The following is a 14,501-nucleotide window of genomic DNA, read 5'->3' as shown; positions in this document are numbered from 1 at the left end:
TTTTTTAAATTTTATTTTCTACTTATTTATTTGTAATTTTCTTAATTTAGTTCTACTGGTTTAAAGTGGCGTAATGTTCCTGTTTTTGTTTTTTCCTTTTTTTTTTTTTTTTATGATCTTTTTTTTCTTTTATTATACAGTGGTATGCTTTCTAATCAGTGTGTATTCAAAATTATTAGAAAGTCATGGATGCTAAATATATATGTATACAAAAATACTCGGATAAAAACTTGTAGAGTTTCTTAAAGCATCTGAAGTCTTTATATCTTATCTTACAGTTTTAGGGCATGTACTCAGGTTTGCTGTGTTTCAATCATATTACTTATTCAGTGAAAGAGTAGATGTATAAGTTGATTGCTCAGATGATTAGTTGGAAGTCTATCTGCAATGGATTGATAGTAACATTATGTATTGTTTTCATTAGCTGAGTGTGGAGGCCGTTTTAAAGGAGAATCTTCAGGAAGAATCTTATCTCCTGGCTATCCTTTTCCCTATGATAACAATCTGCGTTGCATGTGGGTGATTGAAGTAGATCCAGGAAATATTGTCAGGTATGGAAAATTAATCTTACAATTATAATAAATTTTGTTTATGTATTATAATATTTTGTTTATGTAATAAGCAAATCTTGTCTGTTCTGTTGGGGGAAAAATGGAGATTTAGAATTTAAGATGCTGTTCAAGGGCAGATTCGTGGCATACTCAGCTTAAAATGTATAGTTTGGTGTTGAAATTATTTGCCTTTCAATAAATATTATTTGATGAAGATCAATCCTGAAAATTTCTTATTTTGTGAAATGTTTAAGAATTTTAAACTACTCTGTATGCACAAACTATAACTATTATATGTCTAAAAGAAACCAAATTACAAGGAATGCAATTGTGTTGCACATAATACTGTTTTAAGAGAAATGAAACTACTTTATGGAAAGCCTGTGGATGCCTATAGATTATTTGAATAGGTAATGTGATAAATTTATTTCATGATTCATAAATTCAAATGTTACTAGTTACAAAAGTTTTGCTTTCAAATGTGTTTTTGCATTAAGATTATATGCACCTAAAGGTAAAAGTATGAAAAATATTTTAGAAAGCTACATTCAGAAATTAAAGTTTACTTGCTTTCTTACTTTAGGTTTGGTTGGTTTAGGTTTATTTTTTGTTTGTTTGTTTGTTTGTTTTTTGTATGTTTGTAGGTGATTTTATGTTATTAAGTAGAATGAAATCTAACAATAATAACATGGTGTTCTCACAGCCTCCAGTTTCTTGCTTTTGATACTGAGGCATCACATGATATTCTACGAGTTTGGGATGGACCACCTGAGAATGAGATGTTACTCAAGGAAATTAGTGGATCTCTAGTTCCTGAAGGCATTCACAGTACACTCAACATAGTAACAATCCAGTTTGACACAGATTTTTATATCAGCAAATCTGGGTTTGCCATACAGTTTTCAAGTAAGTTGATGAATTCATTCATTCATTCCTTCATTTATTTTTATGAGTTGGCTCACTCACTGCTGGCAGCAATTGAAATAAGTGACATTTCTAATTTTGGAAGGAAAGAGATGGTCCAAACTAGTAGATTTGTTGTAAAGCTAAGTTTTCATTAAGTAATAATAATAACAATAATAATAATAATAATAATAATCCATGTCTTGGCTTTGTTTCAAAAGCAGTGTGGAAGGTGTAGGAATGCTTACAGTTCTCACTAGTGTTTTTTTCATAAAGGAGGTGATATAGTGATGTTAAAAGCTTCATCTTTTTCTAATCAATGAAAATTTCTGCATTCAGAGACATCTATGCAGAATTTTATTCTTGATGCACTTGTGTAGGATGAAACAGGAAAAAGCATTGCAGAAACAGCAGTGTCCTTCTCCTTTTTGCCTTCTAATGCTATTTCATCTTATTGGCTTTACCAGCTGGCAGAACGCTGACAAATCTGAACAGCTATTTAACTGTTATTAAATCCTTTCAAACACTTTTTGAATTGGAATATAAGAAATAATTTAATGAGGTCTATTTTGACCATATTGCTGCTCAGTGATTTTTTTTTCTTCAAGTATACCAAGATATGATCTCATGCCATCATTTTGTAAAGCAGTAGAAATGTTTCTAACATAGATAGATGTAACTTGTAGTGATAACATTGTGCTTGTGCCTCCTGTGTTTGGTAGCTGTATTGCCTCATTTTTCCCCTACTCTGATTCTTTCAACATGTATGAAAAATGAATGAGTACACATACAGTGATTTGAACGAAGAATGAAGTATGTGAATGAGAAGACCATGTAAAATATATTTGACTTGTAATGAAAGAGTGACTATTTTCCACCTGATTTATTTATTTATTTGAAACCATGAATAAAACTTGTAATTCCTTAGTTTCACAATATTTTATGCCACTTTATTAACCGTTTTCTAGTCTCAGCTATGCTATTTTATCTAATGTTGAGGAATATGGAAAGCATTAACAGGCCCGGACAGTGGTGGTGAATGGAGTTAAATCTAGCTGGCAACCAACCACAAGTGGCGTTCCCTAGGAGTCAGTATTGATGCTGGCCCTGTTTAATATCTTTACTGATGATCTGGAAGAGGGGACTGTATTTACTCTCAGTAAGTTTGCAGATGACACCAAACTGGGAGGAAGTATCAATCTGCTTAAGGGTAGGAAGGCCCTACAGAGAGATCTGACCAAGATTGGACTGGATTGCTGGACTGAGACCAATAGTATGGTTTTTAACAAGACTAAATGCCAAGTACTGCATTTCAATCATAACCCCCATGCAATGCTGCAAGCTAGGGGCAGAGTGGCTGGAAAGCTGTGTGGAGAAAAAGGAGGTGTTAACTTACAGCAGGCTGAACATGACCCATCAGTGTGCCCGGGTAGCCACGAATGCCAATGGCATCCCGGCTTACATCAGAAATGGTGCAGTCAGCAGGAACAGGGAGGTGATTGTCCCTCTGTACTCTGCACTAGTAAGACTGTACCTCAATTATTGTATTTGATTTTGTGAATCTCACTATAAGAAAGGCACTGAGTCCCTAAAACATGTCCAAAGAAGGGCATGGAAACTGTGAATGATCTGGAGCACAAGGCTTATGAGGAGTGGCTGAGGTAACTGGTATTGTTTAGTCTGTAGAAGAGAAGGTTCAGAGGAGATTTCGTCAGTCTACAGCTACCTGAAAGAAAGTTGTAATGAGATGGGAGTTGATAGCTTTTTCAGGCTATTCAAATGGCTTAGATTGGAGGCGACCTTGAAGATAATCTATTTCCAACTAGCAATAGGATGTGAGGTAATGGAGAGAAAATGCTCTAATGGAAGTTCAGGTTGGATAATAGAAAAAAATATTCTCAGAAAGCTGGGTAATGCATTGGAACTAGCTGCCCAGAGAGGTGGTAGGGTCACCGTCCCTGGAGGTTTTCAAGAAAAGCGTAGATGTGGCACTGAGGGACATGGTTTAGTAGGCATGCTGGTGATGGGCTGATGGTTAGACTGGATAATTTTCACAGAATCACAGAATAATAGGGATCGGAAGGGACCTTGAATGATCATCTAGTCCAATCCCCCTGCCAGAGCAGGAACACCTAGATTAGGTCACACAGTAATACATCCAGGCGCATTTTGAGCATCTCCAGAGGAGACACTACAACCACTCTGGGCAGCCTGTTCCAGTATTCACCTTCATCGTAAAGAAGTTTTTTCTCATTTTTATGTGAAACTTCTTGTGTTCCAGCTTGCACTCACTGCCCCTTGTTCTGTCATTGGATGTCACTGAGAAGAGCCTGGCTCCACCCTCATGACACTCACCCTTTACATATCTGTAAACATTAATGAGGTCTGATATGTTATATAAAAAGTGAAAAGAAAATTATACTTAATCAGTATCAGAAATTCAAATTCTTGAATTTCTGCAAGAAATGACTATGAAATCTTCATATAAACTTAAAAGTTTTCCAGCTTCTGTGGTCTTCTTTGAAGATGGTGAGGATGGAGCATAACAGAAACCAGATCCCACAAAAACTGAAAAATAAAGTATAAAAATGTGTAATAAAGGAGAGTATTTTAAGACGTTATATATTCAGGTAGAATTAAAAGGAGAACCTCAGAGTATTTAACATCAGGATAGCAATATAATGATTTTGGAGCATCTTGTCTAAATAAGAAGAACCAGTCTGAAAATATAAACAGAGAACACAGGGCTTCACTTAAATAAGGAAAAGAGTAAAAGGTCAAAAAAGCAGTCAGAAAGCAATGTACAAACAGAACATACTTGCTAGAGCTTACTTTCTCTGAACTGTCTGCATCATAGCATGTAGAGTCCCCTACATCCTGGAAAAATGCCACTGTAATGAGCAATAAAATCATTTGGTCAGTAAATTCTGTAAAAAATAATAATAATAAAAAAACAGACCTTCAAAAAAAGTGAAGGAGAAAGAGAAGGGAATGAGTACATATTTGTCAGAAACGTGAACTGTATATCATAGAACTTGACAAATGTATTAAGCATAATGGAACATTTTCTTCACCTGACATTGCTTCAAGTCACCAAGCTGGAAGTGTTTTTTTGTAGAGAAAGGGAAGGAGAGAGAAATAGAAGTGAAAAAAGAATTGGAACATCAAAGCGAAAAACAGAGTAGTAATTGTGTGTGCTTCAAATAAATTGTTTTATTTGTGTCACGTCACTTCAATATTCATGAAGTGTCTCCTATAAGATCGTGCTGGAGTTGATGTGATTATTTCCATAGATTTCAATGGCTTCTGAATATGATACTACAGGATGTCTCATCTCTGCATATCTGCCAACAGTTTGAGTGCTACTTAACATTTGTGCAGAAAGCAAGATATCTGTATTCATCTCACATGAGCCATTATTTCAATACTATTAAAACACAGTGTCATGGTTTTATGACTTTTGGTTACTGATATTCCACATCATAACATCATGTAGTTCTTCTTCTCTTCTGGACAGGTGCCTGAAACTGGAGCATTAACACTTAAACTCCCAGTGCACTACATGAAGTTATGATGTGGAATGCCAGTAACCAAAAATCATAAAAACATAACACAGAAAAATATGTAAGCAGGAAAATCAAGTCCAATCATCAATCTAACAGTACCAAGTTCACCACTAAACCATGTGCTTTTATAAGCACTACACCCACATGTCTCTTAAATACTTCCTGGGATGGTCTACCAACTCCCTGTGCAAGGCTGTTCCACCCTTTCTGTGAAGAAATTCTTTCTGCATGACTTGAGGTTGTTGCCTCATCCTATCACTTGTCATCTGGGAAAAGAGACCAACACCCACCTCACTGCAACACCCTTCCTGGTAGCTGCAGAAAGTGATGAGGTATCCTCACAGCTCTCTCTCTCTCTATTTATTTATAATAATATATATATATAAATTATATATATAATATATATATATATATAATATTATAATATATATATAATATATATAATATTATATATAATATATAATGATATATCATAATAATATAATATATATTATATATTATTATATATTATATTAATATTATATTATTATATATTATATTATAATATTATAATATATTATAATAATATTATAATATATATATATATATATATAAAATAATATAATAATATATATATATATTATATATATATACACACACACACATACATGTATATAAAATATCTATCTTTTGTGCAGGCAAATACTATTAATGTTTCTGTATAAGTTGCCCTGGTAATGGCTTGTATGTAGAGGGACCTGAAGTTAACGTATGGATAGCTGAAAGTGGAAAGAAGTATTGAAAGAACTTGTTTAATTGTAAGTAATTTTGAAATGATGAATAAACAAACATTTCTCGTCACCATAAAAATAGTTTATTCTATTTATATTGAAGATTGAACTGTCTTGATTTAAACTTCATTCAACATACATAGTTTGAATTAATTTAAGTGGTTTGCAGTTGTCTGTAAGCAAGCAAAATTGAAAGAGTGAAGTATCTTAAAATGGAACCATAATGCTATAAATGAAACAACTTACATATTTCAAGAGGTTTTCTTTAACTTCTTCAGCAATCTTTTTCTCTTTGGTTAATCAAATTCTTTAAAGCTGACTTTGATCAAAATAGTTCACAAGACAGTCAAATATTTATGTTATAATATTTTAAGGACTTCGAGTTTCTGTATAAACATAATAGTTTGTACAATTATTTGAAATAATTTTCAGCTAAAGCAAGAAGATTTAATCAATAGCATATAATTTATTTTTCATCTTTCATTAGTCAAAAGTACTTGGGTTCTGATGTTTTTATGTAACTGTTGTCCTCCTAACAGATTGCTGTGACAGAATTAGAAGGACACTACAGTTTGGTCTGTATCCACATATGCAATTTTAAGTTTTTAGTTACAGTTGAAAATAAGAAAATGAGAGGAGAATGAGGCAGATGTAGTAATAAAGTTTTTCTCTTGATGCAACTTTGGGACCAAAATTGTGTTTCTTAATGTACTGGAAAAAGTATATAATCTCAGTAATGCTTTCCCCTCCCTATATTTACATTACTACCAGTAAGTGAACAAAATGGCATGAGACCAGGGCTTAGTAATTTTTATTTTCTGTATGCAAAGAAGCATCTCTGTAATCATTTCACCCTGAAAAATAGTCTGTGGGTTCATCAATTGAGGTATACAGGAATTAGTCTGATGGAACCATTTAAAGGGAACATTTCATATCTTTATATATGTATAAAATTATCCTGCCTCACTGAAATATATTCTTATAATATGTTTTGCATGTAGAATAACATCAACCTGATTTTGCAGTACTCTGGTAAGGTATCGTTGTGTTTGTATTTGCCGAAAACACAGAACATTACAGAATTGACATTCTGTCATCTGACTGCATAAATGATTTCCTTAAGGTAAATATATTAGGTGCTATAAGTATTGTGTACTCTACTTCCGCTGAAAATCTCTAGCCATCATGGATCACTTAAAGGTAAACCAAGGGATTGGGCCCAGTCAGCACGGATTTATGAATGGTAGATCCTGTTGGACAAACCTGATTTCGTTCTATGACAAGGTGACCCGCTTAGCGGATGAAGGTGAAGCTGTTGATGTGGTCTACCTGAACTTCAGTAAAGCCTTTGACACTGTCCCCCAAAATATCCTCATGGAGAAGCTGTCTGCCCACTGGTTGGATGGACATACGCTCCGCTGGGTGAAAAACTGGCTGGATGGCCAGGCCGGGCCTAAAGAATTGTGGTCAGTGGAGTTAAATCCAGTTGGCGGCCAGTCGTGAGTGGTGTCCTCCAGGGCTCAGTACTAGGGCTGCTTCTATTTAACATCTTTGTTAATGATCTTGATGAGGGGATTGGGTGCACCCTCAGTAAGTTTGCACACCACACCAAGTTGGGAGGGAGTGTTGATCTGCCAGGGGGGAGAAAAGCACTACAGATAGGATAGACTGGATCGATAGACCAAGGTAAGCTGTATGAGTTTCAATAAGGCCAAGTGTCAGGTCCTGCATTTTGGTCACAACAACCCCAGGCAACCCTACACGCTTGAGGAGGAGTGGCTGGAAAGCTGCTTGACAGAAAGAGGCCTTGGTGTACTGATGGACAGTCAACTGAATGAGCCAGCAGTGTCCCCAGGTGGTCAAGAAGCAGACACAATAGAAGGAATGGATGCCATCCAGCAGAACCTGGATAGTTTCAAAAAGTTGGCTCACATGAGGTTCAACAAGGCTAGGTCCAAGGTGTCGCACTTGGGTTGGGGTGATCCCAGATATGTGTGCAGACCTGGAGAGAAGGACTTGAGGGTGAACTGAAAAGCTCAGCAAGAGCCAGCAGTGTTGTGCTTTCAGCCAAGATGACCAATTGCATCCTCGGCTGCATCGAAAAAGGGGTGGCTAGCAGGGCGAGGGAAGTGATTATCCCTCTCTATTCTGCTCTCATGAGGCCCCATCTAGAGTACTGAGTCCAGATTTGGGCCATATTGCTCAGGAGACAGGTCTAGAGGAAGGCCACGAAGAGAGGCTTAGGAACCTACTTTTCTTCAGCCTGAAGAAGGCTACAGGGAGATTTGCTAGTGGCCTTCCAGCACTTCAAGGGATCTTGTAAGCAAGAGGAAGACCAACTTTTTGCAGAATCTAATAGTAATAGGACAAAGGGTAATGGCTTTAAGCTAAAAAAAGGGAAACCTAGTTTATATGTTAGGAAGAAATTCTTTATTCAGCAGTGCATCTGGGAAAATGTATAGGTCTTTTTATAAAGTAATAAACATTTAGAAAAACATACTAATTTAAATAACTTAAGGAAAACTTTCCTTTGACATGTTATGGCTTCAGAAGAGCTTGAAATTTGGAAAGCTCACAGCTTCTTATGCTCTGGAGTAAAACAAAAAAAAAAAAAAAGAAAATCAAATAAACAAATGGATTTCTCCTTTCTTTTCTCTCCAGAAGACATACAAGTTAATCAAAATGAACAAGTAATTTTGTCTCAGGGTTGGTATTCTGAGTCTTTCATGATATTGGACTTGGCAGGTATCATAAGACTAAATACAGTATTAATGATGGTCTAGAGTCAGACATGTGAAATAGAAACTAAAAATTAGAGTAGAAATTATGGAAAGCTGTAATTAAGCAATTTCATTTCAATATACGGTTAGTATCTCTCAGCCCTCAAGAAATATTTTAGTTTTATAGTGATATATAATACTCTGATTTTCCTTCTCCAGTTTTTTTTCTTACAGTTTTTTTTTTTTAACCTTGTCCCTCCAAAATATATATTTCTGTATTTTAAAATTCTTTTTCTGATAATTTTATATGTCTTACGATAATAATAGAAAAAAAAATACATTACTTCTATCTCCTTTTAAGGTGAATATATAATGCCAAGTGTGACAAAATAGGATTCATTATAACAAATTTATTCTTGGGGTAAATGTTACATACCTAATATAAACCATTCTCTGAGTAGTAAAAGATTTATGTACAAGTGCAATGTTCCTGTCCAGTCTACCACATTCAAATTTTAAGAGTCTAGGACAGTAACAGATGTTTCTCTCTTGTTATATTGACTCTACAGAAAAAAAATAAGCAATAAAATAAAATGAATTATAAAAGCCATACTGTTTCCCATATATTTTTGAATGATTACTCAAAATTTTAGGAGTAAAAAAATTTTGGATTTGCAGAGTTACCAGATTAGAAGAATGAAATATGACAAACATGGGTAGAAAAGCTGATTTTTTTTTTTCTCCCTCTCTCTGATAGGTTCTGTAGCTACTGCCTGCCGTGATCCTGGTGTCCCCATGAATGGAACTAGAAATGGGGATGGAAGAGAACCCGGAGACACTGTGATTTTTCAGTGTGACCCTGGATATGAATTGCAAGGAGATGAGAGGATAACCTGCATTCAGGTAGAAAATCGGTACTTCTGGCAGCCCAACCCACCAGTCTGCATAGGTATGCAGAAGACAATCAAAGAATGGTTTCCAAAATTTTGAAATTTTGGTGCAATTAATCACACTTCTCTACAAACTTTATTTTAGGAAACTAATACGTATTAATTATTTATTCTGTATAAATCTTCAGTGAATGTTACAAAAATCTTTCCTCTGTAATTACTATTGTAATATAAGGGCTGATCTTAAAGTAATGCCTCCTGCTTTATGATGTTGGCCCATGACATCAGAAGCAGATGTTGGTGGTATGGCAGTAGAAGTTGAACTATCTCAGCAGTATTCCATTGCGTATTGTTGCTGTGTGACAGATGGCAGCAGAGGGGCAGTCTGACAAAATGATGTCTGATATGGGAGAGTGTACGAAGCAAAGATGTGTCACTGAATTCTTTCATGAGGAAAAAAATGTCACCCATTGACATTTCTCAACACTTGCTGAATGCTTCTGGAGACCAAAGAGTGGATGTAAACATAGTGAGACAGTGGGTGGTGTTTAGGCAGTGACAACAGTGATAGTAGGTCACCTCTGCTCAGGCAGTTTGTTTTGAATGCAGGCTCTTGTTCATTACTGGCAAAAACACATAGCTCATGGTGGTGACTATTTTGAAAAATAACGTTTCGTAACTAAGAATTTGCTTGATCAAGTAGTGGTATTGTGCTCTTCGTATCTGCTGTAGTGTCCATGAAAATAAATAGGAGACGTTACTTTTGGAGCAATCTACATAGGTCTTATACTTTATCTTTCAAGCCTATATTATTTATAGTTTGATTATCTGTGACAAAGAAAGCAAGAAAGCCAATGTAATGACCCCTTGCCACAAAATTTGAAGAATGGTGGTAACTGTGAAGGATTTGATTATGGTTTGTATGTCTGTACTCACAAAACATCAGGCACATCACTGAGTAAAAGTATAGGTCAGGTAAAATAATCAAAATGCTATAATAGGATGCTACTGGAAACACAGATAAGATGGTACATTACTGTTCCTGCAGCAGACTTCATTAATTTACAAAAGCAATATTTTTGTTAGTAAAAATGAAAATACATTCTTTGTCTGTAAATATTGTCTCAGTCTCTAATTGTATTCAGAATAACAAAGCTCATATTAAATGAATTTTGAAAGGATTTGACTTGGTTAACTGAATCATCATGAAAAAAACAGTAAGAAATTACATAAGTAGTTAGTGGATAGCAGCTTTCAAATAACCACTTCTGAGGTAAATCCTAATCACTACTGATCTAGGAAGAAATTCTAAACTATCAATTCCAAATCCTAATTTAGAGGCAGAGTTATAAATAATTAATGAAATGTGTCACATTTGGATAGTTAGGTAAATAAAGTAGTGATACTTATTTACCCAGTATGTTCTTTAATGCGAGCAAATGTAGTTCTGTGATGTAGAATGGTGGAAGATTTTATCTGAGTGGGTAGAAGCTGCAGGCCTGAAAATCTCCAGATGTTGTGATAGGTAGCCTCTTAAATAGGATCTGCAATTGTAGTGGTACAGTAAAGAAGGAAGATGGGATTATCCATGAAAGTGCAGCTGGGAGATGGTTCAAAAGAACAATTGCAGTGGTATCATCCTGAGTAACTTTCATATGAGATCGTGTGCTTACTCTCAGAATCCCAAGAAGGACTGCCTGAAAGGAACTCCTGAAAGGATGTGGAGAAAAATGAGGGCACCTAAAATAATCAGACAAAAGCCTCTGACCTCATAAAATATGAAACTGCACTGCAGCTTTGAGATCAGCTTTATGTGGACATTCACCTTCCTTTGCCCTGCCTGGTAGCATGGTCTTGGGCAAACATTACAAGAAGGAACTCGGTAGAAACCCCAGTTGCTACGAGCACTTTTTTAGCTTTCATGTATTTTCTTGCCTTTAACACACTTAATTATCTTAAACAGTTATTTTTAACACACTTTGTTATCTTATTTAAAGTTTGAATAGGTTTATAGATTAAGTACTTTACTTCCTCCCATGTAAGCAAAGAATACAAAGGTTATCATACATACAGTGCTGGCTATGTCTACAAAGAGGTTATGAAGATAGGTAAATATAATCTACATCTCTATTTTTCATTGTGTAATACATTAAAATTACGTTTTTCCTAGTAGGTTGACACATGCTTTTCTTTCTGGATGGGCTATTACATTGGCTATTACATTAGGCCTTGTGTCTAATGCTATTAATGGCAGGTGCCCTTTAAACTTTGTATTCAGACCTGGTCTTCCCCCAGATACAAATGAAGTTATGAAACACAACAAAAGTATTCCACACATTAAATTCAGACAGTGATAGATTCTGAAAATTTGTGAATTTAATTCAAGCAAACAGAGAAAGAAAAAAGATAAGATGTCCAGAAAACTTTCTTATTGTTGTCTTCTTATATGAAAACTCCATTGAAGAATGCTTAAGTACAGAATTTAGTACAGACTATACTTTCATTCTTCTTAAGTAGTTACATTTTTGAATCACAATCACACAACATTTAGGAACCTCAGAAGAACACAGAGATGTGCTTATTTTATTGTGCATGTAGTAGGAAGATAATTTATCTCCAAGAGTGCAAGCGGCACTTATTAGGATTTGTTTGCTGATTTTTTTTATTTATTGCATTTTTATATTATCATTAGTCTCAATCTGAATTACTAATCAGTTATGTGTGGTAAAAATGCAGGTAGCTGCATTATCAGTGAAAGTACATCATTTTTCATAACCTTACAAGCTTCTTTTAGAATGCTTACAACAAGTAGTAGAAAGTAAAAATCTTATCCAGTCATTTTTTTTATGTCTGCAGAAAGAGCATGTGTCAAGTTCAAGGTGTTTTCAGAAAAGCCTTGATATACTGTTAAGGAGAGAAGAAAGAACAGAGAGTTCTAAACACGTGTTTTACTTGGTAATATTAATATTGGTCTAAGAAGAAATGTGAATGCAGCTTTTGTTTCTATTTAAGCTTTGTAATTACTTCAGTTATTTCTTGTTTAACTTTTAGGGGACATTAAATGTCAGTGAACATAGTGCTGATACTTGCTTCTTTTGCCTCTTACTTTCTTTTCTCAATTCCAATTTATTTTTATTCACAGCTCCCTGTGGAGGAAACCTGACTGGCTCATCAGGTTTTATACTTTCACCAAACTTCCCACATCCTTATCCCCACAGCCGAGATTGTGACTGGACTATCACTGTTAATAATGACTATGTTATATCACTAGCATTTATCAGGTAAACTTCTACTTTCTCGTAATTTTAAAAATCATGTTTGTAACTTAACTAGCGGCAGTTTGTCACGGGGTTATCCCTAGATATAAGTCGGACACGGGAGCACAGGGCCCGGGCGAAAGAAAAAAGTAAGGACAGACAAAGGAGCGAAGGAACAGGCAAGGGTACTAACGATTTTCCACGTGACCCAGCCGCCCCCCGGGCCGTGAGCTTCGGGAGAGGGGGAAGGGCAGAGAGCTAGCAGATAGTTTTAAGAAAGAGAAAACGCAATGGCAACGATCTGAGGAGGAACGGTATTTTAATAAATTTAACCAAATCAAACAAAATGAGAGAGACAAGAGTACCCAAAGTACGAGTCAAACCACGATAATGCATGCGTTTTTCTCCAAGGCGAGCTGAAACGGCCAGAGGCAGAGCAAGTGCCGGCTGGGGTACAGTCCGGAGCTCCACCTCAGTTCCTCTTTGCGCCAAGTCCTCCGGGGATGCTACCCCCCTCCGGGAACCCAAAATGCCTAAAAAGTCGGTAACACAGAACCAGAACATTAACTCTTTAACTCCAGCTGTTCTGCATGATGTTCTGATGTGGAATACCGACAACCAAAATCACAAAACCGCAACACAGTTGTTCAGAGTTCTGCGGTATACTGTCAGGTATACTTCATTATCACTGTGATAAGTAATGTTATCTGTGTCAACAATCTCATCAAAGATATTAAGGTATTCACTGCACACAGAGCTGGAGCCTGGCAGATCATTGCTCCTGTTCAGTTAAAGGACTCTCAGTTTCCTCTGACTAATGTGTATTGGGATGGTTCTCAATTAACTGATACTCTCTTCCCGAGAAGTTGCTGTAGAGTAACTCTCCAAAAAGAGTCCCAGCCAGCAGGACTGTCTTTAATGATTGACTCATATTTTCTATGAGACATTCACCTGATATTTAAGAAAAAGATCAAAAATGGTGTTTAAGTGTAGTTTTATTAGTCCTTATTTCATAAACAATAGGATACTTTCCACTGCTTATTAAAGGGAAAAGGTTTAACATTCCCCTTTATTACAATGCAATATTAAACTAAATTGACCTTAATGTAAGCCATAGTTGAACTTTTACTCTCTCTATGGGTGTGTAACCCATAAAGTAACTTATTATGTATGTTTACTATATGTGAAAAATAGTTATCACAGAAAATATATATTTGTAATGCCCCTTCAAATGTAAATCGTATTTATGCTGAAAGTTGTGTAATACTGTCCTCATTCTAGCCACTGATAGTGTGATGCATATTTTAGTGGTGTTTCTCATGCCGTTGTTTATTTTCTTTTGGTCTTTACCGATATAGTATGTGATTTGCTGATAAATATATTTGATATTTACCTTTGCAATATTAAATGGGAACTACTTTGTAACATGGAACTTTTTCATTGCATTCTGTGTTTGACTAGACTGGACAAAGTCATTTCATTTACAAATGGATTCAGTGAGGTATTTCATGTTTAGGTGAATGATTCAGGATGCAAACTAAATTATTTGTTCCAAAGAAAGTATTTTCTGACATAAATTAGTATAATAAACTAAATGAGTATCTAAGAACATTCTGCTCTTTCTATTACATATTTAGGTATAGAAGACCCTAAAACTTAGAATAAAAACACTGTTTTACAGTGCAATCCAGTACTGTATATGAACACTCTAGGTAAATCCCAAATATAGATCCCAGATACTGCTAGGTCATTCTTAAAATCTGAACAGCTACTGTGATTTCTGAGAGAGGCTGACAAGCTTAGTAGAGCTTGGTAAACAAAGTAGAGCACTTACTGAGATTTGC

General features: G+C 35.4%; 1 protein-coding gene across 6 annotated transcripts in view; it reads left to right on the top strand.

Annotated features, from left to right (window-relative positions):
- CSMD3 (CUB and Sushi multiple domains 3) overlaps positions 1-14,501 on the top strand; it is a 567,558-nt gene that overhangs the window by 405,441 nt on the left and 147,616 nt on the right. For all 6 annotated transcript variants that reach the window (XM_040695846.2, XM_015283035.4, XM_040695845.2 and 3 more), the window contains 4 exons: positions 425-551; positions 1,255-1,457; positions 9,268-9,459; positions 12,543-12,681. In XM_040695846.2, the coding sequence (XP_040551780.1) occupies positions 425-551; positions 1,255-1,457; positions 9,268-9,459; positions 12,543-12,681 (661 nt within the window). The remainder of the gene's footprint in view (positions 1-424; positions 552-1,254; positions 1,458-9,267; positions 9,460-12,542; positions 12,682-14,501) is intronic.

This window comes from Gallus gallus, chromosome 2 (assembly GCF_016699485.2).
Source record: "Gallus gallus isolate bGalGal1 chromosome 2, bGalGal1.mat.broiler.GRCg7b, whole genome shotgun sequence".
In the NCBI taxonomy this organism is placed as follows: domain Eukaryota; kingdom Metazoa; phylum Chordata; class Aves; order Galliformes; family Phasianidae; genus Gallus; species Gallus gallus.
The sequence above is the reverse complement of the archived record's forward strand: the minus strand, read 5'-3'. Positions and strand labels throughout refer to the sequence as shown.